The sequence below is a fragment of the Geotrypetes seraphini genome, chromosome 1 (genome assembly GCF_902459505.1).
Source record: "Geotrypetes seraphini chromosome 1, aGeoSer1.1, whole genome shotgun sequence".
Classification (NCBI taxonomy): Eukaryota; Metazoa; Chordata; class Amphibia; order Gymnophiona; family Dermophiidae; genus Geotrypetes; species Geotrypetes seraphini.
Window position 1 is genome coordinate 262,804,962 of NC_047084.1, and position 25,158 is coordinate 262,830,119.

Here is a 25,158-nt window from a genome sequence, read left to right on the forward strand (position 1 = left end):
TTATCTATGTGAAAATACGGTAATTCAGTTTTCAAAAACATACCTGGAACATTATGGCAGCTTCTTCTCATACTACTTTTACACATTAGCTGAAAGTTTTTTATTTGATAAATTTTTGAGTGCTTAAGATCAGTGGCGTACCTAGCATATGTGATACCTGGGGCCCATCATTTTTTTCATCTATATGAAAAACATGATTTTTAGTAACAATCCACATATCACACAACAAGGGTACCTAGGAAAAGGCAACATCTTACATACTGCAGTGAGCAGCAGAACATCAATGCACCCATTCTAAAACTAAAAACAAGCCAGACTAGAACAGACTGATCCTGCACAGTCAATGCTAATAGAAAACCATGTCTTTCATACACACAGAAAACACCTTCGCCCAGTATGGAATATGTAATCACAAACTACCCCCTTTTTGCAAAATCATAGTGCGGTTTTTAGCACTGGCCACAGTGTAACAGATTTGAAGCTCATAGAATTCCTATGAGCATCGGAGCTAATATCGCCGCAGCTGGCGATAAAAAAGCCTGCCTCTGCCCCCTCTCTCCTCCCCGCTTCCATAATGTAAGGGCCGTTTTGAGTCCAAAAGGGGTGAAGGAGAGCCAACAAATATGTTCCTATTTTGGCCATGACATTAATAACGTTTCTCATCATTCATTCCTACCAGAACATCTGGCCTTGATCACACATGCAGAACATAGATCAACTCTATGCAAATACAGGAACACAAATTAAAAATCCTAATATATACAAATAAAACCCTAATGCCAGACTCTGCATGCATGTAGTACAACACACGAGAAATAGAAATAAATGCATAGACAGCAGATGTAAATTCTCAAAACCAACATATTTCAATCATTAAGTTGAAAATAAAATAATTTTTCCTACCTTTGTTGTCCATCTCTCTCCTTCTTTTTCTCCCTTGTTGTGGTTTGGTATCTCCTCTTCTCTCCTTCTCTTTCCTCCTCCTATTACCTACCATGGTCTGGCATTTCTACCCTCCCCTTCTCCGCCCCCGAGGTCTGGCATCTTTCTTTTTTCCCTCTTCATCCCTTCGGACCAGCATTTCTCTAATGCCCCAACCCCCCAAAAAAGCTCTCCCCCGTCACCTTATGCCCAATCTGGCATTTCTTAATTAATACCCCCCCACACACACACCCGCCGCTTTGTACTTAAAAAAAACATTAGACTTGCAGTGTTCCATAAATGTTTCTTAGCATAGTCGGTAGTTAATTTCATGGGAGTTTTTGAAGACATATTTTATTTCAATAGCCTCAGGGTAACAAACTGCCAGCCCTGTTGCCAGCAACTAGGGCTCATTTACAGGGGTAGGGCTTATATTAAGACCTATCCCGAAAATCATGCTAGGGCTTATTTTCGGGGTAGGTCTTATTTTCGGGGAAACATGGTATTATTTTCCAGTGAATGGCTAATTTTCTTTGCTATCTGGTATCTGCTTTTTTATCTGGAGGGAGTTAGTGGAAGATTATACTGAAAACTATCTTGCTTAAAATGCCATGGGCTATTTGAAAATCCGTTTATTGAAGGGAACATCTTTTTTCTTTTTTTAATGCTGCATGTTATAGTTAATATATAAAATATATTTTTTTCTTTCCTGGCATTCCCTACCATTGTGCTGCTCTGTTCTAGGCACTTCTAATTTCTTTCTTTAAAACACTGTAGTTTACCCTTTTCCCAGCGTTCCAGTAAGCACAGTTACTTACCGTAACGGGTGTTATCCAGGGACAGCAGGCAGCTATTCTTAACATGTGGGTGATGTCATCCAAGGAGCCTGGATGCGGACAGCTTCGCAAGCAGACTTGCGCACGTCTCCTCAGTTCAGATAGCTAGCAGAGAAGCCAACCAGGGGAGGTGGGTGGGTTGTGAGAATAGCTGCCTGCTGTCCCCGGATAGCACCCATTACGGTAAGTAACTGTGCTTTATCCCAGGACAAGCAGGCAGCGTATTCTCAATAATGTGGGTGACCTCCAAGCTAACCAGAATGGGATGGTGGGAGTGTTGGCAATTGAGGAGAATAAATTTTGTAATACTGCCTTGCCGAAATGGCCATCCGTCTGGAAAAAACATCCAGACAATAATGAGAGGTGAAGATATGAACCGAGGACCAAGTGGCAGCTTTACATATTTCCTCAACAGGAGTAGATCTAAGGATAGCTACTGATGCCGCCATGGTTCTGACATTTTGGGTTGTGACTCGACAATGTAGCAGCCTGAGCATAGTAGAAAGAGATGAAAGCAGCTAACCAGTTGGAGATGGTGAGCTTGGAAATCGGATGTCCCAGCTTGTTTGGATCAAAGGAGACAAAAAGTTGAGGAGCAGATCTGTGTGGCTTAGTCCTTTGCAAGTAAAAAGCCAAAGCACGCTTACAGTCCAGAGTATGAAGAGCTGTTCCTCCAGGATGAGAATGAGGCTTTGGAAAAAAACACTGGAAGTACAATAGATTGATTGAGATGAAATTCTGAAACCACTTTAGATAAGAATTTAGGATGAGTACGGAGGACCACCTTGTCATGATGGAATACTGTGAAAGGTGGGTCTGCAACTAAAGCTTGTAGCTCGCTGACCCTGCAAGCAGACGTGAGAGCAATGAGAAAAATCACTTTTCAAGTGAGATATTTGAGATGAGCCGAAGCCATTGGTTCAAAGGGAGGCTTCATCAATTGAGCAAGAACATTGAGATCCCAAACCACTGGAGGAGGTTTGAGAGGTGGTTTGACATTGAAAAGACCTTTCATAAATCTGGAGACCACAGGATGAGCAGAAAGGAGTTTCCCTTTAATAGGCTGATGCAAAGCAGTAAATGCACTGAGATGGACTCAAATGGATGTGGATTTGAGGCCTGATTGAGACAAATGGAACAGATTGACCTTGAGGGGAAGAAGGTGACCTCGAGGTGCCTCACAAGGCAGAGAACAAAGGTGAAGCTTCTCTGGAGTACTGATACCTGAGGTCTGAATATGCAGGTTTAGATGACTCACTGAGAGAATGGATAGAATCCCTTGTAGGAGAAGAAGCATACGTGTAAAGCTCTGGAGGTGGGACCTTCAACTTCGGAGTTGGAGGCCTCGAAGAGTCTCGAGGCCTGGAGAAACGAGGCCTGTCTCAAGAAGAGGACCTGTGCCTCGATGGATGCCTCGACTGATGTGGAGACCTGTGCCTCGAACCAGGCAGGTACCGCTGAGAGGAACGTTGAAGAGTCTTCACCCTATGCCTCGGAAAGGATGACGCCTTATGCGAGGAAGGAGGGCTGGAGGCTGGAGATTGAGACACCAAAAAGGACTGAGCTCCTTGTGTCGAAGTGTGTCGAGGCACTGACAAGGACTCGGTTCCTTGAGTAGCATGCTTATACTCCAGACGAGACACTCGCAAAGACTTGATTCCTTGCATAGAGTGTGTAGAATCCTCTTGAGGCACTCCCAAGAACTCAACTCCTTGTATAGAGTGGGTAGATTCAGCTCGAGGCACTACCAAGGATTTGACTCCTTGTGATACTGCTAAGTGCTCAGACTGGACTGCAGGAAGCAAGAGTCGAGATAGGAGTATGTTTGGCAAGCATATTACTAAACTGCTGATCCATAATGGTTTGGATCATAGCCTCCAAATGTGATACCGAGACTTGAGGATCTGGTACATTTTGGTGTGGCTATAGTCTCCAAGGAAGAGGAGGAAGAACGACTCTTCAACTCTGAGACATGCTTCTTGGGCAGCTTGATAACCACTGCTTGTACCTGATCTGAGGAAACGGCTCCTCAGGAGAAGACTTAGCAGATTTGCCCAAGGACAAGGACCCACCAAACGAGGAGGATTTGATTAAGGTCGAGGCAGAAGGCGGAACCCCTGTGAGAAGCTTGACCGGATTCAAGGTCGAGACTGGGGTAAGTGGATCCATACCGCCAATGAGTTTCTCCACCTGAAGTCGACAACGTTTGATGGCTTGCAGTTGAAGGGTAGTACAGCGGGCACACAACTCCGGACAAAGGTCAGGTCTCAAACACTGAACACACCACCTATGTGGGTCAGTGAGGGAGATTGCGCGCTGGCAACAGCTACACTTCTTGAAGCTTGTGACCAGACGGGACATAAACGGAAAAATAGCAAGGCAGGCCCCACCATGACACAAAGGAAAAATAAAATTAAGGTTGTTGGGTTTTCTTTTAAATGAAAACGTGCAAAGAAACACAGCGATCCTGTAAAAAAATAAAACACGAGCCGCGGTGAGAGAAGGCACGAAGTTGAACTGAGTCTAGCAGAGAGCGTCGAAATAGGACTTCTCGGCTCCACGGAAAACTGAGAACTGAGGAGACGCGCACCCTGCGTCAGGCGGGAAGGCACTCGCGCATGTGCGGTGTGGCAGTCGCAAACTTTCTTAAAGTTCTTCAAGCAAGTCTACTTGTGAAGCTGTCCACATCCTGGCTCCATGGATGACATCACCCACATGTTGAGAATAGGCTGCCTGCTTGTCCTGGGATAATGCCTGTTATTGTTTTTGTCATTTTGTCTGTTTTCTATGAGTATATGTATTTCCCTTATTTTAATTGTACAGTACATCGCTTAAAATTCATGATAAGCAATTAATCAAATTTTTAATAAACTTGAACTTAAACTTGCTGTGGCCCACAGCATGGAAAGGAGGAGGAAGAGGAGGAGATGGGGTATTTGATTCTTCTAATAAAGCAATACACCTCTAGGGTAATGTTTCATAGATTACAATCATTCCCACAACTAACTGAGGTACATATGAACAGTAATCTTTTACAATACTCCAATAATGAAAGCCCTAAGTCTCTCTCAGTTCTATGGCTGAAAGCGCTGTATAATCTGATCGCTCCTGCAGAATTGGTCAGGTACCACAAAACTACTAGGGGAGACCACCACCACCATCACAATGCCAACAACCCCCTCTCAACACTAAATCTGAACTGGCTGGTAGCATCACTCTCCATCTAAGGCCCAACTTCTACTTTACACTGTGACTCTACAATGTTGCTGTAGATCAGGGGTGTCAAAGTCCCTCCTCGAGGGCCGGAATCCAGTCGGGTTTTCTGGATTTCCCCAATGAATATGCATTGAAAGCAGTGCATGCAAATAGATCTCATGCAGATTCATTGGGGAAATCCTGAAAACCCGACTGGATTGCGGCCCTCGAGGACCGACTTCGACACCTGTGCTGTAGATCAAACAAAGCAATAAATAGGGCTTGGGTGACAGAAAACAATGCAGCCTAGGTTACTGCCACTGCTCTACACTAGCATAGAAACGTAGAAATCAGCACAGAGATCAAAGATTAAAGAAGGGGCAAGGAGTACATATGTGTATTTATGTTACTATATTGTCTTGGTGTGATATGGCATGGGAAAGGGAAGAGAAGGTGAGGAGAGAATTGAGCATGAAAACCTGGACAGTGGATAGGGATCAGAGGGGAAACAGGTCTGGAGTCAAGTGACACCTCTCTCTCCAGATTTTAGCCAAGACCCTAAAGCGTTCTTCCCCCTCCTCACCTCCATCCTGGTCTTCCCTCCTCCTGCTCTTTTCCATCCCTGATCTTCCATCTTGCTTCTCTCCCTCATATCAATATCTGAGATTCCCTACTTAGAGAACACCCAAAATAAGCACCTTATGTACATTATCTGAATGTTCTAATGTGTACTTATTAGGTATTTTATTGGTATCATGCTGACACCATATTACTGTATATCTATTTTTTTGTATGTTCTTCCATGCTGTCTATTATGGTATAGTTTGAATTGAACTGACACCATGACCTTTCAACTTCGTATATCTAGCATTTCTCCAGGAATTGTTTAAACTGGATTTTCAGCCAACTTCTATCCTTGCTAGCTAAAGTTTAGCGAGAATGTGGTCTTGTATATACTGTATCTGTAATTTGAGTGGTAATCTGAATTGTTTTATACATTGAGTATAGTACAGCACAGAAAACCAAGCCAACTACCATAAGAATAGTTTATATGCCATTTTGCTCAGCACTGTTGTCTGGCTCACTGGTCTGCAGTTTTCTCATTTACCCAAGGGCCTCTTTTAAAGGTTGGTGTTGCATTGGCTAAACTCCAATCTTCAGCTACTGTAACCGATTTGAATGAATTTGCAGATTTATTACTAGTAATCTATAATTTCATTTTTTGATATCTTTATTTGTCAGGATTTATTTAACCATCTGTATGAAGAGGTGAGGTGTAACAGACATGATTGAGACTTTTAAGTACATCACGGGACGGGTCGAGGTGGAAGAGGATATCTTTCTTCTCAAGGGACCCTCGACCACAAGAGGACATCCGCTCAAACTCAAGGGAGGGAAGTTTCGTGGAGACGCCAGGAAGTACTTCTTCACGGAGAGAGTGATTGAGCATTGGAACAAGCTTCCAGTGCAGGTGGTCGAGGCACGCAGCATCCCAGACTTCAAGAACAAATGGGATACCTATGTGGGATCCCTACGAGGTCATGCCAAGGGATAGGGTCACTAGGACTTGAACTGGCGGGTCAGTAGAATGACAGAACAATTATTGTACTTTAGGGGTCAGTAGACTTAAGAGGGTGGGTAAATGGTGTGGGCAGACTTGATGGGCTATGGCCCTTATCTGCCGTCATCTTTCTATGTTTCTATGTTTCTATACAATTTAAAATAAAACTTGAAATCATGTTAAAATGAAACAATAGTAAAATGACCAAATATAAGCAAAAATACAATCAATAGGGGGGAGGAAGTGATGTTACCGTCCTAGATGATTGGCTGAACGTGGAATTCCACATGCTCGGGTCTTAATTTAGCTCCTTCACTGTCCAAAACGCACATTATTTGCGCAAAAAAGAAGCGTGGATTTAAGGCATATTTGCGGTTCAAGTTTGTAAAGTTTGGATGGACTCAGCCACCTGTAAAACTCTGAAAGATTTTGCTTTCATGCATAATAGTATGGAAGCCTCCAAGATGGCAGCGCAAGACAGGCAGCATACGTCCTCCCCAGCTCTGCCAACTGCCCTGGAGGTAGCGATGTCTGCCCCAGCCCAGCCAGAGCTGATGGAAGAAGTGAAAGTTCTCCTGCACAAAATCAGAGCTGATATAAAATCATTGCAGGCCAAGCTCTCCACTTTAGCTGCTTATCTCCTGGGCGATATTGCAGAACTTGGGCACTGCGTCAGGGAGATGGAAGAGCGCCTGGATGAGCACTAGGACCAGCTTCAAGACCTTCATACGCAGCAAACATATGTGTTAGATAAGCTGGAGGACTTCACTCAAATCTTTGAATGCGTGGAGTCCCTGAACTGGCTGAATATGTCAACAGTGAGCGGGTGGTCCAGCAGGTGGCTAGTATGCTACTCTTCACTGATACCTCTTCAGTTTTCTCTGATACCACTGGCATTGTAAGGGCACAATGAGCTCTCACAGCACAACGCGGCAATCAGCCATGAGATATAATTGCCTGTTTCTCCGATTTCAAAGCCAAGGAAGCGTTCATGAAAGCAGCTAGAGCCCAACCTAATCTCAAGTGGGATACCTTTGAGATCAAACTGTATCAAGACCTAGCATCTGTGACACTTCGGAGGACAGCGGAGATGAAACCAGTGTTGCTTTACCTACGGGACAGAAATGTGAAGTATCAGTGGCGACATCCCTTCGCACTAATGTTTTATTCTGGAGGGAACACTGCAGATGGTACAGTACCTAGAAGAAATAGCCCAACTCTTTCCTGCGGAACAGTTTTTTAGGGGATGGCTCCAGCAAAAGGGCCTGCCCCATCTTTAGTGTCACAGCCACCCCCGGCCTCATTGGCAGAGAGTGGGCTGTGCCGGGGGCAGACTAACTCCCCGGTGGCCGCCATGCATCCTGGACCTCCGACATTAGGTGGCGCCTTCAGAACGGGGTGTGGATCTGAGTTTTCCAGCCGGTGTCTTGGCACCTTTCAGACATTATAAGGGTGGCCTGGGAGTGTTTGACTGTTACTAGCTTTGTTTTCTTGTTTTGGGCCAGGGGGCTAATACTCTGATGGTTTGATTGCTTAGATTGGATAAGTGTTGGTGTTACTGTTTGGCTGATTGTGATATGTATGTATGACTGAGCATGTAGAGAGCCCTTCCTCCTGAAATCCGGTCAGGCCAGGGGGCAGGAAGGTCTACCTGGGACTGAGAGATGGGAGAGGGGAATAGGGGAGGATGGGAGGGGTGGTTGGAGAAGCAGATGGGGGGGGGGTAAACTGCAAGGTAACCACAGGGATCAACACCAGTGGAGCAGGGGGGGTCTCTTCCATCTTGGGAGCATTGGGGGTCTGATAGCTTTTTTTTTTATTGCAGCTATATATTATCTGTAATTAATGAGTACAGTGTCTGAGCTGAGGCTTTATCGATAAATGCTAGAGGGCTTAATGTTGGGCCTAAGAGACATCTGTTGTTTCTGGAACTGTTACAATTTAAAGCCCATATTGATTTTGATCAAGAAACCCATGATATAACCCATCACGAATATGTCTTGAGACATCCCAGATTTCCGGAGATCTATTTGGCCTCCAATAAAGGGAATAAAAAAATCTATGAGAATTGGTATTATCATCACAAAAGGGGTACAGGTCAACTGCAAAAAGGTAATTCAGGATACCAAGGGTAGATTTATAATTTTGGTGTCCAGAACTGGGGGGCCATTGGTTTACTTTGGCTAATGTCTATGCGCCCAATGAAAATCTGGGGGCGTTTCTTCAGAAACTTGAACTTTGTATTCAGAGGAATGTGGAAAGAACTTTATTAATGGGTAGAGACTTTAATCTAACGCTTGAACCCAAATTAGATAACTTTACTCCTCGGGTCCCCCTTATGGGCAATTGGATAGGACCAGATTTTGGTACCTTTTGTGCCACTGAGATCTTTGTGAATTGTGGAGAAAAGTCCATCCTGCCGAGAGGGCTTACAATTATTTCTCTCAGGTTCACGTTTCCTCTTCGTGAATTGACCTGTGATTGGGAGAACAGTCATTGGTCTCCAAAACACAATCTTATCAAATAGTGAGCAGCACTCTCTCAGACCATTCTCCTGAGTTGATGACTTTGCAGGGCCTGGAGGAGGCGCATCCGAGGACTCCTTGGAGGTTCAATGATGTCTTACTCCTGGATCCGGGAAATATGGAAGAGCTATCTAAAACTACTGTAGAATACCTGGAATTTAATGATAAAGCGGATATTAAGATGGGGTTATTATGGGAGGTTCTGAAAGCAGTAGTGCGGGGCAAAGTCATTGTGTTATTGGTACAAAACAAGCAATTGAGATCACTGAAGAAGCGGAAGATTAGGGAGGCTCTGGAGAACCTCGGGAGGATTGGGAGGAAGTGACAGCTGACGTCTCTTGAGCAGGTTAAGAAGCATGATTTTAAAATTTTAGTGATGTTTTCACTTGATATTTTTGCACAAAATGAATTAAGTTGTTAATTTATTTAAAAAAAAAAGATTTAAATAATGTAAAAAATAAATAATATATTAGGTTTTTATTCCTTGAAACTATACTATTAACATATTAACTTTCTCTCTTTGTTTGAGTGGGTGCATTTGATGTGGCATGCAGGACAAGGAATTTCCTTCGCTGGTACTCTCTCTGGACGCCAAGAAGGCTTTTGATAGAGTCAGCTGGAAATTCCTATTTGGGGTTTTAGAAAAAATGGGATTTGGAAAACAATTCTTAACCTGGATTTCTTTATTATATCATGAACCCTCATCGCAATTTAAAGTCAATGGTTTTCTGTCAGAGCCCGTAACATTGTTGAGGGGTACCAGACAGGGATGTCCCATGTCCCTGTTACTATTTGCCATAGTAATAGAACCTCTGTCTTACTTGATTCATGTGAATCGTGATATACAGGGCTTACGAGTACAGGATGAGTCCTATAAGATCTTACTTTTTGCAGATGATGTGCTATTGTTTATTAGTGACCTGACTAAATCTTTGACTGAGTTGACACAGGTTTTATCAGCATAAGGCCAGGCGTCAGGTTACCGTGTGAACATGGAAAAATCTTACTTTAGGGGAGCAGCAGGTTCAAGAGTTGCAGTCCCAATTCCCTTTTCGCTAGGCACATAAATCCATCAAATATCTAGGGGTCCACTTGACAGCAGATCCTGCTAATTTATTTAGTGCTAATTTTCCGGCCTTGCAGAAACAGTTGTTTCAGGAACTAGATGGCTGGGATGGAATGATAATTGGGTGGATGGGGAGAATTGCAGCTGTAAAAATGATGATATTACCTAAATTACTATATCACTTTATGGCAATGCCTACTGCAATCCTCAAAGCATTTTTTTGTCGCGTGACCAGAAAAGTGTTTGCCTATATTTGGCGACACAAACCTCCCCAGGTACAGCGGGGAATTCTATTTCAAGCAAAGCAGAAAGAAGGTATGGGAGTTCCAAATTTTTTTCTTTATCAGCAGGCTGCTTTGATGCAAAAAGTGGCAGCATGGGTGGGCTATGTAAATTGTCCATGAATACTTTTAGAACAAGCCTTTTCTCCAGATATTTCTCTTTGGAGGTTACCATGGTCCCATAAGGTGATTCTGCGAGCTCGGCTCAGAATTGCAAATCAATTTTTGAGGGTGATCTTGCAAACCTGGTATTCCCTGCACAAGAAAATATTTCCAGAATGCAAGTTTTTTGCCCAGCCTCCTATTTCTTTAATAGAGGGCTTTGTGCCGGGGGAGAGGATCCTATCCACTTCCAATGGGTCCGGGCAGGGTTACGTACAGCTGGGCAGCTTTGAAAGGATAAGGGAATGTTATCTTTTGAGAGCTGCAGGAGGAATATGGCCTGTCTTCCAAGGATGCATTTTCTTATAACACAACTAAGGCTCTTTCTAGCTAAACATGCTTTTTGGGATCTTAGCTTGGAACAAGCGTTGCGGAGGGGGGTAGGTCGGGGGGAATTTCCCGTTTATATGGGGCACTGCTTGCCCGGGAGGCTCCTGAGGATTGTTATAAGAACCAATGGGAGCAGGAGTTAGGGGAGAAGGTTGGGAGACTCTGCATGGTTAACTTTATATATATATATATATATATATATATATATATATATATATATATATCTTTTCTATATTCCACTTACTTCCTTTCTAATTGAAAATAGCTAAAAAATGTATTACCAATGGTATATGACTCCTAAGCGCTTGTCCCAGATTTATGACCACCAGAAGAATCTATGTTGGAGGTCCTGTGGATGTGTGGGATTTTTTCAACATATATGGTGGTCGTGTCTTGTGATAAAGCCTTATTGGAATATGGTGGGTCAATTGATAGTTCACATTACCCAGAAGCATTTTCCTACGTTGAAGGAATGCTTCCTATTTAATGCTCCTATACCGGTGTTATACCCCATCAGAAAATTGTTTAGCCTTGTTTATTTGTATTGTGGCCCGCCTGGCCTTGGCAAAACACTAGTGTTCCACAACACTTCCTGAGCAACAATACTTACTCTGCCATCTGGATTATGCACATTTAATGTGTAAACTCATGGCGCTACGGCGTCAAAGGTTGGTCCCTTATCATAAAATCTGGGATAGCTATGTTGCCTGGAGGTCGGATTCCACTCTGTTAGAGCTGTAAACTTCTGTGTTGATGTCCTGTTGTTGTGGATGGGAAGGGGGGGGTGGGGTGCTCTGAAGGGGGTTAACTGCTCAAGGTTTTATAATTGGCTTTTCAGTTATTCTATATGATTTGTATAAGAGGGTGGGGATGAGGGGCTTGAGGGAGGGACTGGGTGGGTTGTTGGGAAAATGATGCTGCTTTTGTTTGGATTGTATTTTCAAAAATTTCAATAAAAAAAGATAAACTTGGAAATGGCAAATTGAATCCTAATAAATAGGGTTAACATGATAAGGTATCAGAAATAGACACATTGTTCTACAGTACTGTTTAATCATTTGTCAGACACTTTAGCTAGCTAGTTTACTCTAAGGAATCAAATCATTTCAACTAAAACAGACAGTTTGCTTACCCTAATAGCTACACAGGATAACTTGCAAGTAACCGAGGATTCATCTTTCAAGGTTTTCTGAAGCAAAGGTACACAGTCTACCAAGGAAAAGGCATTTCCTGAGAAAACAAAGTGGCAGACAAGTTATTTTCCATGAAAACAAAGAAAAGTTAATAACCTGTTTATTTAGGCATTTTACACATACTGTAGCTTTTAAAAGTTTCACTAAATTCATCTTTTTAACAATAATTAAAAAGGATTATGTCTAAGGATATAATATCTGTTTGAATTCTGAATGTATGCCAAACTATTTATTTACAGAATTAAAACCAAAACAAGACTACAGTTTAGAACTGAAAAATTTTTTTTTTTTTAATTCTTTATTCATTTTTTTTTCCTCCTTCTTTATTCATTTTCAAATTTGACAATAAGTGCACAAAATAATATATTTCAACAAGTTATTACACAATAGCACTTTGATATCTACTACATAAAAATCTAGTGATAAGTTTACCCCCCTCCCACCTCCCAACCTTCATCATATTTTCAATCAGAATATACACATATTATAGAATATATTATAACATACTAGCTGATGCCCCGGCGTTGCACGGGTATTTAATTATAGCAATAACACTGTAAATGGATTCAAATAAAGATACTTTATAGTGGTGAATGAAATTATTTTTTTACAGCTTAATAAAAAGTACAATATTCAAATTATAATGTGAAATATTTGACAAAATGAATACAATACAACTAACGCAAAACGTGATTATAAACAACAATTTTAGTTTCACCTCCTGGAGCAAGAACATATAAATTATTGGGTGAACCCACCCTTGAGCAAGCAACATAGAGTTGTGGGCCGCAAGACCCCCAGAACATATCACCCCAGGTAGTGAGGGATCTGCATACCAAGTTTCGTTCAAATCGGTCAAACCGTTTTTGAATTACTGTGAGAATGGCAGCTTTTTACATTTTTTTCCATTGACATGAATGGGTGAAATCTGATTTTCTGTTTGTAGCTCCGCCCACGTGAGCAGGTGGGCCGCGAGACCCCCAGAACATATCACCCCAGGTAGTGAGGGATCTGCATACCAAGTTTTGTTCAAATCAGTCAAGCCGTTTTTGAATTACTGTGAGAATGGCAGCTTTTTACATTTTTTCCATTGACATGAATGGGTGAAATCTGATTTTCTGTTTGTAGCTCCGCCCATGTGTGCAGGTGGGCCTCGAGACCCCCAGAACATATCATCCCAGGTAGTGAGGGATCTGCATACTATCATCCCAGGTAGTGAGGGATCTGCATACCAAGTTTCGTTCAAATCGGTCAAGCCGTTTTTGCGTGATCGCGGCACATACCCACATACATACCTCCGATTTTATATATATAGATTATGTAAAATTGTACCCAACACCCTCCCCACTTTGGTGTGCCAAAAGAAGAAAAAAAAAGAAGAAGAGAAGAAGTGAACTTTCATCAAGTGTACAAAAATTCATAATCACTATTAATTAGACCACTTGAACATCTTATCATTGTATCCTATAAATATAAATGCAACCCTCCCGCTTACCTTCCCTCAAAGCCCATTATTCATTATAAGATCATAAACCCTACAAAGGTCCATCAAACCCAGTATCTTTTTCCAAGAGTGGCCATCCAGGTCTTAAGCATCTAGCTAGCTTCCAAGTAGCAAAACAGATTCTATGCTGCTTATCCTAGGAATAAGCAGTGGATTTCCCCAAACCATCTCAATAATGGCCCCTGGACTTCTCTTTTAGGAAATTATCCAAACCTTTTCTAAACAACGCTAAGCTTATTTCACCACATTCTTCAGCAACGAAGTTTAGTTACATGTTGTGTGAAGAAATATTTTCTCCAGTTTGTTTTAAATCTACTACTTAGAAGCTTCATCGCATGCCCTCTAGTCCTAGTATTTTTGGAAAGAGTGAACAAGTGATTCACATCTACCCTTTCCACTCCACTCATTATTTTATAGACCTCTATCATATCACCCCTGAGCCTTCTTTTCTCCAAGCTGAAAAGCCTTAGCTGCTTTAGCCTCTCCTCTAGGGAAGTCATCCCATCCCTTTTATCATTTTTGTCACCCAACTCTTTACCTTTTCTAATTTCGATATATCTTTTTTGAGATACAACGACCAGAACTGCACATAATATTCAAGGTGCAGCCGTATCATACAGCAATATATAAGAGCATAAGAATTGCCGCTGCTGGGTCAGACCTGTGGTCCATCTTGCTCGGCAGTCCGCTCACGCGGCGGTCCTTAGGTCAAAGACCAGTGCCCTAAATAAGTCCAGCCTCACCTGCGTACGTTCCAGTTTAGTAGGAACTTGTCCAACTTTGTGTTGAATCCCTGGAGTGTGTTTTCCCCTTTAACAGACTCCGGAAGAGCTTTCCAGTTGTCTACCACTCTCTGGGTGAAGAAGAACTTCCTTACATTTGTACGGAATCTATCCCCTTTCAGCTTTAGGGAGTGCCCTCTAGTTCTCCCTACCTTGGAGAGGGTGAACAATCTGTCTTTATCTACTAAGTCTATTCCCTTTAGTATCTTGAATGTTTCAATCATGTCTCCTCTTTTCAAGGGAGAAGAGGCCCAGTTTCTCCAATCTCTCACTGTACGGAAACTCCCCCAGCCCTTTAACCATTTTAGTTGCTCTTCTCTGGACACTTTCGAGTAGTACCATGTCCTTCTTCATGTACATCAACCAGTGCTGGACGCAGTACTCCAGGTGAGGGCGTACCATGGCCCGGTACAGCAGCATGATAACCTTCTCCGATCTGTTCGTGATCCCCTTCTTTATCATTCCTAGCATTCTGTTCGCCCTTTTCGCCGCCACCGCATTATAACATTTTCATCTTTGTTTTCCATTCCTTTCCTGATAATTCCTAACATTCTATTTGCTCTCTTAGCAGCTGACGCACATTGAGCTGAGGGTTGCAACGTATCCTCAACAAAAAATACCTAGATCCTTTTCCTGGGCAATGATTCCTAACACAGAACCCAACATCACACAGCTTTAGTTCGGATTCTTCTTTCCCACATGCAACACTTTGCACTTGCTCACATTAAATGTCATCTGGCATTTTGACACCCAGTCTTCCAGTCTCACAAGGTCCTCTTGCGATTTAACAAATTTAAACAATTTTGTGTCATCAAATTTAATTATCTCACCAGTTATTTCCATCTCTAGATCATTGATAAATATGTTAAAAAGCAGCGGACCCAGCACAGATCCTGGGGAACCCCACTATTTACCCTTCTCCATTGAGAATATTGACCATTTAAACCAGGGGTGTCCAACCTTTTGGCTTCCCTGGGCCGCATTGGTCGGAAAAAAAATTCTCTGGGGCCGCACAAATACGCAAACGCTGCAGTAAGACAGAGGAGGGAGCCAGCAAGACGGTAAACACCCAGGGGCAGCAGAGGAAAACACTGCATCACCCTCGACCAGGGCCGCACAAAATACTTCATGGGGCCACATGGGGCCCTCAGGCTACAGATTGAACACCCCTGATTTAAACCTACTATGTTTTCTATCTTTCAACCATACAGCAGAGGAGGGAATCTCCTTTCAGCATCTGAAAAGAGTAATGGCAAAATTATAGACTAGAGAGTTGCACAGGGACAGAAATCAAACCCGTCCCCGCCCATCCTCAGTAGAATCAAACCCGTCCCCATCCGTCCCTGCTAGAAGTAAAACGCATCCCCACCCGTCCCCGCTGGAATCAAATCTATCTCTGCTGGAATAAAATCCGTCCCTGCACGTCCCTATAAACTTCAGAAGTAGTTATTTCATTTAATTATGTTACTGAATTAAAGGCTCTGGTAGAGACCCATTTACAAATAAACAAAGACACTTTATTAATTTGGAAATATTAATTGGGAAGAATGCATACTTTGTAAATAGGTTTCTACCAGAGCCTCTAATGCAGGGGTGTCCAATGTCGGTCCTCGAGGGCCGCAATCCAGTCGGGTTTTCAGGATTTCCCCAATGAATATGCATGAGATCTATTAGCATACAATGAAAGCAGTTCATGCAAATAGACCTCATGTATATTCATTGGGGAAATCCTGAAAATCCGACTGGACTGCGGCCCTCGAGGACCGACATTGGACACCCCTGCTCTAATGTAAACATAAAATATAAATACTCAGCAGATGAGAACCACCAAGCTGTCAGCTGAGGACTTCCTCTGCAGTTGGCCTCCCTTTTGCCAAGCTCAGTGGTTCATGGATGCTGCCAGCGACTGCTGCGCTTGGTGGAGAGAAGTTCTGGCCATCTCTAGAGGAGGTCCTCTGCTGGCAGTGCTTGGGGGATCTCCACCAGCCACAGCAAGGGTCAGCAAGTACTTCAACACTGTAGAAATAAAACCAGAAATGCATTTCCTTTTCTTTTGAACATAATGCAAAGACATCTGATATATACATTTCCCAAAGCTAACATATTTTAGTCAATAAATTCCATTTTTTACCTTTGTTGTCTGGAGATTTTTCCATCAAGTTAGTCCCAGTTTCTTTTTTCTGCTTTCTGCTTTCGCGTCTTCTATAAATTCTTCTGTTGCTGTTCATTGGTTCCTCCTACCATGGTCCAGCATTTATCCCTTTCTCATTTTTCACCCCTGCTCACCAGCCCCATGTCCAACATTTCTCCTTCTATCACCCCTCTCCAGAACCATGCCACATCTCTTCCTCCATTCCCTTCACCACTATGTCCAACATTCCTCCCAATCTGTCCCACTGTTCCCTTTCCATCACAACATTTCTCCCTCTCATCTTTCTCTTCCCTATCATCTGTACCTCACTCCCTCCCTATGACCAAAATTCTCTCTTTTCTTCCATTCTCCGTGTACACAATCTCTCTTTCCCTCTCACTGACACACTCACGACCAACTCTCCCTTTCTATTCCCTCCTCCACCTCAGTATCTCTTTCCCTCCCTTCCTTGGTCCTCTCTTCCAAGTTTATGCTTTCTGTGTCCAAAAACGCACTCCCTTCCTCTCTTATGTCCTGCAATTTGCCTCCCATGTCCCAAGTTGGGTGTTTTCTTTTAACTTATAAAGCAGACTGGTTCCCTTTGAACAAGTGCTGGGAGCTTTCAGGCTACTAGCCTCCACACCCTGGATGGTACCAACACAATTTGACTTCCTCCACCTCTGGCTAGTAATTAAAAGAAACACCAAAAGAAAAACAGTGAGCCAATTTCCTCTTTCTCAGCATCTAATTTCTTTCAAAACAGGTATTCCGTACCTTGCTTTAAATAATAATAATACTAATAATAATTTATTTCTTATATACCGCTATACAGTGAAGTTCGAAGCGGTTTACAATAAAAATACATTTTGACAGTACATGGGATACAAACGGTTTACAATAAAGATACGTTTAGTCAGTGCATGAGATGCAAGTGGTTTACAATAAAGATACATTTTGTCAGTACATGGGATACAAGTGGGTTACAGTAAAGATACATTTTGTCAGCACATGCGATAACTTCTATGTCCTTCTTGTCCCAGGCAGTTTCTTCTCAATTCAATAGGAGGAGACAAAAGGTAAATACCACATCCTAGCTTCCTCTGTAGTCCATTTCCCGCACAAACCTTCCATCATGGGACTCCCAACATGCTTCCTCCTGCCGATAGTTGTAACGCGTGTCATGCATTCCCGCTCGCTCCCCACCCCTCATTTTCTGCCCCCCTACCGCAAGACTGTACTTCTCCCGACATCAGAGCTGCACTTCTTCGCAGGGCTGTGGGCCCTGCACGCTGCACATGGCTGACACAAAGCCTTCCCTCTGATGTCGAGGGAAGACTTCCGGGTCGGCTACATGTGGCATGCTTGGAGTGCTGCATGCTGCAGGAGGGCAGGAAAAGATAATGAGCCACTCAGCTTGAGCTGCCTCCAACCCTGCAAGATCCCCAAGACCACGAGGGGGTGTCCCCACGGGATCCGTATGACCCGAAGAGGCATTCCCATGGGATCCCCGGGACCCAAAAGGGGAACCCGCGCATCCCGCGGGATTCCCGTCATCCTCGTTCCCGTGCAGCTCTCTATTATAGACAAGAATATAGGCGGAGGTAAGTGAGACCTAATCACAAAAAAAAAGGCAGCTGTTAAATGCAGGTTTATAGTCATCATCTTTGACCCTTTGTGAGCAAAGTCATACATTTCGTAAAAAAGAAAATAAAATTAAGAATATGGCAGTTGTTTGAATAAAAGGGAAGACACATGCTCAAGGAGGCACTCCTGGCACCTCCTGCTAGTTAACCTAAGCCACTGCCGTGGCATTGTCCAAGAAAACTCAGATGAACAATGACTCAGATGACCGTAAAAGTGGAGGAGAGCCAGTCAAATTGCCCAGAGTTCCAGGCAATTGACCTTTTGCTTTCCAAGAGACTTCACTGGCCTTGAGAACAGGGATGGATATACACACCCACCCCCAGCCTCTGAGACTCGCATCAGTGGTCAGAATCACCCACTCCAAAATCCTGAGGGGAAGACTCTGGAAAGCGAGAGAGGTCATGGCCACCAGTTCAGACTGTTCCATGCCACTGTCAACCAAGACAAGGGTGTTTGTAACAGTTCCTTTGCGGACTCTAGCGCAAAAGCAGAGCATCCTGCCAGAGATACACACAAACTTTAGCCCAAGGAACCTTATTGAATGTCGCCACCATAGTCCCCAGAACCTGGAGGAACTGCCAGCCCGTAGGGACTGGAGTTGTCAGAAAGACCCTGATAACCTATCAGAGTGTCTCCTGATGTGACACTGTCAGGAACACTTTGTTCCAGGTACTGTACTTCCAAATCCTGAGTCAGCTTGAGGTGATTCTTCCAGACGTTGATCACCCAGCTCAGGTGCTGCAGCAACTGCACAACCAGATCCACCACCCAATGCCCCTCAGACTCCAAGGGAGCTCTAATCAACCAGTTGCCCAGATAAGGGTGAACCAAGATACCCAGGGTGTAAAGATGGGCTGACACCACCACCATCACCCGCTGTCCCAGGAAAGGTGGATGGGGACCCCCTGCTGGCAGAAAGCTGGCTCAACTACAATCACTGGGATGAAAGGAGAGAGGCTAAAGGGCAAAGCTGTGAACTGGAAATGCTGATGGGGAACATGTAAAGAAACCTGCAATGCTCTGGTGAGATTGAAAATGGAGAAAAATCTCTGGGAGATCTAAGGACAGTAGAAACTCCCCTGGAGACAGCAGCTAGCCAAGAAGTGGGTGACCCACCGTAGAACCAAAATATGTCTTCAAATCACTGAGCCCGTCTGGTACGAGGAAGTTTAAGGAGCATCCGCCTAAGTCCTCATTTGGGGTACTGGAACAGGTTTAAATATCCTAAAGACCAAGAGGTGCTGCAGAATATCGCAGACCCTGAACTCTGTTGCTGGCAAGCAAAGTAAATTAACAAGTGACCGACGAAAGTCGAATCCACACTGACAAAACGGTAGAAGACAGCCTGCGAGTGAGGAATCCATGCCCGCCCCAAGCGACATCGGTACTTTTTATTCTAATTTTGTGTGTGTGTGTGTGCGTGCGCGCGCACATGTGTGACATAGCCACTGCACAGGAACCAAAGGATGCCTGGAATCAGAACCATGGTAACAGAGGCACAGCCCTATGAATGTCTCTAGGAGGAAAAAACCTGAATATCCCTGACAACACCTGCGGGAGGTACGAAGAGAACTACAATCCCCTCCCAAAGGCCAGCGAAACTGGATTACAGGAAGCAACGTAGGGTGAAGAGCATCACACCTGAGGTCATCTCGACCTATACCAACAAGAATCCGGCCCTTGAAAGGACGGCCACTGAAGGAGAACCTTGAGGCTGCATCTGCATCCAAAGACAGGGCCAAAGAGACTTGCGCTCAGACTCTGCACCATCAGAACACTTACTAAGACTCAAAAGAGATCATAAAGGACACCCAGTACCGCAACCACACCAACCTGCACCAGTGGAGAACAGGCATGCACCACCACAGCGGATGCATTTCTCAGGCCGGAATGACAGGCACATACCAAAAATAAGTATGCTAGAAAATAATATTTTGTATCAGTACAGACTACTGCATCCTGAGAGACCTGAATATTCGCACCCCAGCCCTAGGGAGGGCTGCGTGCTGGAAACCTGCGCTACGGCAGAATCTACCTCAGGCTGTTCAGACTTGCCAAAGAGCAGGATTCAGGAGATAAAGCTGAAACATAGCTGTAGCATATTTGAAAACGCTGTCCGGGAATCACATTGTTTTGAAACATAAGAACATAAGCAATGCCTCCGCTGGGTCAGACCTGAGGTCCATGTGCCCAGCAGTCTGCTCACACGGCGGCCCAACAGGTCCAGGACCTGTGCAGTAATCCTCTATCTATACCCCTCTATCCCCTTTTCCAACAGGAAATTGTCCAATCCTTTCTTGAACCCCAGTACCGTACTCTGCCCTATTACGCCCTCTGGAAGCGCATTCCAGGTGTCCACCACACGTTGGTTAAAGAAAAACTTCCTAGCATTCATTTTGAATCTGTCCCCTTTCAACTTTTCCGAATGCCCTCTGGTTCTTTTATTTTTCAAAAGTTTGAAGAATCTGTCCCTCTCCACTCTCTCTATGCCTTTCATGATCTTGTAAGTTTCTATCATATCCCCTCTAAGTCTCCTCTTCTCCAGGGAAAAGAGTCCCAGTTTCTCCAATCTCTCAGCATATGAAAGGTTTTCCATACCTTTTATCAGACGTGTCGCTCTCCTCTGAACCCTCTCGAGAATCGCCATATCCTTCTTAAGGTACGGCAACCAATATTGGACGCAGTACTCCAGATCCGTGCGCACCATCACCCGATACAACGGCAGGATAACTTCTTTCGTTCTGGTAGTAATACCCTTCTTGATTATACCTAGCATTCTATTCGCTCTCTTAGCGGCCGCTGCGCACTGTGCCGTCGGCTTCATTGTCATGTCCACCATTACCCCCAAATCCCTTTCATGGGTACTCTCATTCAATAACATCCCTCCCATCGTATAGCTGTACCTCGGGTTTCTGCTTCCCACATGTAGTACTTTACATTTCTCAATGTTGAACTTCATCTGCCATCTCATCGCCCATTCCCCTAGTTTGTTCAAGTCCCTTTGTAATTCTTCGCAGTCCTCTTTAGTCTAAGCTCCACTAAATAGTTTGGCGTCATCCGCGATTTTTATTATCTCGCACTTCGTCCCTGTTTCCAGATCATTTATAAATATATTAAACAGCTGCAGTCCAAGCACCGAGCCCTGCGGAACACCAGGACCGAAGCCTAGAAAGTGAAAAACCCAAATGGAGCTCTTACAGAGGCAGACAGGAATTGCTGAAAATACGAGGAAGGTTCAGAACCTCCAAATCCGGATGTTCAGGGAGGCCGAGGAGACCAGTTTCAGCAAAGGCAGCAGCCGAATCCAAATTAAATACAGAAAATCTGCATGGCAACTACTGCTATCGAAATCTGGCACGGCCAGACAAGAGAGCTCCTAAAAGGAAGCTTTGTCACAGACGCCATAGACTGAAAAAGATCTGACGTACCCGCCGGCTGCGTCAAACGAACAGGGTCTAAGGAAACACCATTCAGAGGAGCCGAATAAAATCTGATAGAAAAACCACTCCACAACCATGAAAAAGCACTGTTGAGGTACATGCTGCGCATCAAAAGAGTCCCCAGACTCAGAACGCAGGCGAACTGCGCCAGACTCCAGAACAGCCTCTGGGCAAGATTTTCTTTGGAAGGCACAGACCAAGTCCGGCTCCCCAGCCCGAGAGGACATGCAGGAGGCGAAGTCCAGAGCTCCCACCCCCTCCCCAGTGTGGGTTGGGATTGAACACCTAGTGTATGGAATCTGGAAGGGACGTAACATAAACAAAGGTTACAGGGAAACTGTAGGAAATATGTAAGTGGCAACTATTAAATGGCAAACAAATTTCTAGGTTAGTGCTTTTGCATAATAATTCAGAACTTCCTCCAGATATACAAAGTACTATACTACAAGAATAGATAAGGAGAGGAGTGTAATGTTTGGGTCAATCTAGAATAAGGGCTTGATTCTTACTTTTGGAGAATTACAGGCACTTACCCAACAGACAATAAGGCTTTCTGCTTCTATCTACAATGCCAGCATTTTCTGAACCAGAATATAATTTGAAATGATTTTGGGAAAAATAAGACATTGTTGGAAATTATGTTAAAGAAGGGGAAAGGGATATAAGTCCTTTATAAATAGCATCACTCATGGTAAATGATAAATCATATTATATTTCTGAGTGGGAATGCATTAACATAGTCAATGGAGACAAATATATGTTAAGCTTAATAAGATCTCATCAATATAGCTTCATCACTTGTGAAAAATGGCAGAGATAGAAGAGTTACTCACCTGTAGAAGGTGTTCTCAGAGGACAGCAGGCACATATTCTCACATCTGGGTGACATCATCTCTTGAACCCAGCAGAGATAGACAAAAAGTATACAGTCACTTTAAATCTTTTAGGACCGCCCATGTGCAGGTACCTTCCTGCTTGTCGGCTCACGGGACTTACAGTTCAATAAAACAGCTAAGAAACTGGTATTGGACTTTGTGTTCTCATTGCAGTACCAAATAATATGGTATCATATGAGAGACCAATATGATTTTCTAGTAATATGTTAATTTGGGGCCAAATTAAATTCCAAAAGGCTTTTATGCAAGGACAAAAAAAAATTAAATGATCTAATGTCCCTACTTCTATTTTACAATGCCAGCATCTATTAGATCTAGTATTATCTATTTTTTGCAAGCGCAATAACAAATTGCTTTTAATATTGACAGGAGTTGCCATGCAGCAAATCACACAAAATTGGAAGGATTATACCAAGCTAAATTGTACATTCTGGTGGAACTCGGTGTGTCACATATACAAAATGGAGAAAATATTGGCATTACAACAAGGAAATATAAAAAATTTTAAGAAAATATGGGATCCATTGACAAAATATTCTAAAGATCAGATATCTTAACACATTGATAATAATAATATAGGGTTAGGGAGGGAAATATAGAAATTAATATGAGGAAAAATGAAAAAACAAATAACAGGGGAAAGGGATTCAATATATATGATATGATATTGTACATACAACTATAATTATTATAAACTATATATTATGCTATTCATTTATTGTAAGAATGAAAATTTTATAAATAAAAATTTAAAAAAAAAAACAGCTAAGAAACCAACTAGGGGAGGTGAGCCAGTTGTGAGAATGTATGCCTGCTATCCTCGAACACCTGCTACAGGTTAACAACATTACTTTCTCCGAGGATAAGCAGGCATCATATTCTCACATCTGGGACTCCCAAGCTGCCAGGACCATACCTCTGAGAAGAGGGTTATTGACAACTACCATGAGCCTGTTGAAAAAGTTGAAAGGAAACTTGGCACTTAAGCAGAGAGTAAATTTTGTAAAACTGCTTTGCCAAACCAACTATTCTGTCTAGAATGATTCTCCGAACAGTAATGGAAAGTGAAGATATGAATTGAAGACCAGATGGCTGCGTTACAGATGTCCTCAACAGGAGAGGAACAAAACTGAGCTACTTAAGTTACACTTCACAAAAGGACAAAAGAATAAATTCCCCTGATGCAGCATGGTTGCGAAACAGGGCCTGTCGGGAATTTCTTGATTATCTCCAGTGCTATGCTAGATTAAGTGAAACAGTACCGAGTGATCTTTTTCACTGCGCTGCAGTGATCTTGCCCACACCAGAGGACAGAAAGATACCATTAAAGATAAGTGCAGGTCCTATATTTAAAAGATTTTTGGAAATATGTTTTTGTGATAATAATTTATTGAACGGAGTTTTTCATAGACCAAGGATGTGTTTCCTATGACAATTTTGCAATTGCCATAGAAGTTCCCCGAGTTTTTCTCTTGGAACACTGAGGTCTTTTCTCCATATAATTTAGATACCTGCTAAATTGAAGTCTCTGGTAAGGGGATTCAGTGTATGAATATCCTTTTAGTGGTTTTATAATATTTTTGATAATCAGCTTGTGTGGAACTTGTGGAACTACTGTTTGTCATAGTAACATAGTAGATGACGGCAGATAACGACCCGAATGCTCCATCCCCTCGGTCACAAGGGGGCACCCACTCAAACTCAGAGGAGTGAAATTTAATGGTGACACCAGGAAGTATTTTTTCACAGAAAGGGTGGTAGATCGCTGGAACAGACTTCCAGTGCAGGTGGTCGAGGCCACCAACGTGCTCGACTTTAAGAATAAATGGGACATCCACGTGGGATCCCTACGAGAGTTAAGGAACTAGGTCATCAGCATTCAGACTTAATGGGGTGGGTCAGTAGGGTGGGCAGACTTGATGGGCTGTGGCCCTTTTCTGCCATCATCTTTCTATGTTTCTATCCAGTCTGCCCAACCTGATTCAATTTAAATTTTTTTAATTTTTCCTCTTAGCTATTTCTGGGCAAGAATCCAAAGCTCTACCCGGTACTGTGCTTGGGCTCCAACTGCCGAAATCTGTTAAAACCTACTCCAGCCCATCTACACCCTCCCAGCCACTGAAGCCCTCCTCAGCCCATCCTCCACCAAACGGCCCATATACAGACACAGACTGTGCAAGTCTGCCCAGTACTGGCCTTAGTTCAATTTTTAATATTATTTTCTGATTCTAGATCCTCTGTTTTCTTCCCACGTTTCTTTGAACTCAGTCACAGTTTTACTCTCCATCACCTCTCTCGGGAGCACATTCCAGGCATCCACCACTGTAAAGTAGAATTTCCTAACATTGCCTTTGAATCTACCACCCCTCAACCTCAAATTATGTCCTCTTGTTTTACCATTTTCCTTTCTCTGGAAAATATTTTGTTCTATGTTAATATCCTTCAAGTATTTGAACATCTGAATCATATCTCCCCTGTTTCTCCTTTCCTCTAGGGTATACATATTCAGGGCTTCCAGTCTCTCCTCATACGTCTTCTGGCGCAAGCCTCCTATCATTTTCGTCGCCCTCCTCTGGACCGCTTCAAGTCTTCTTATGTCCTTCGCCAGATACGGTCTCCAAAACTGAACACAATACTCCAAGTGGGGCCTTACCAATGACCTGTACAAGGACATCAACATCTTCTTCCTTC

The 25,158-nt window shown here is 43.2% G+C and overlaps 1 protein-coding gene across 6 annotated transcripts in view; it reads right to left on the bottom strand.

Annotated features, from left to right (window-relative positions):
• HTT (huntingtin) overlaps positions 1-25,158 on the bottom strand; it is an 831,912-nt gene that overhangs the window by 526,354 nt on the left and 280,400 nt on the right. For all 6 annotated transcript variants that reach the window (XM_033950363.1, XM_033950354.1, XM_033950401.1 and 3 more), the window contains one exon: positions 12,010-12,107. In XM_033950363.1, coding sequence (XP_033806254.1) covers positions 12,010-12,107 — 98 coding nt within the window. The remainder of the gene's footprint in view (positions 1-12,009; positions 12,108-25,158) is intronic.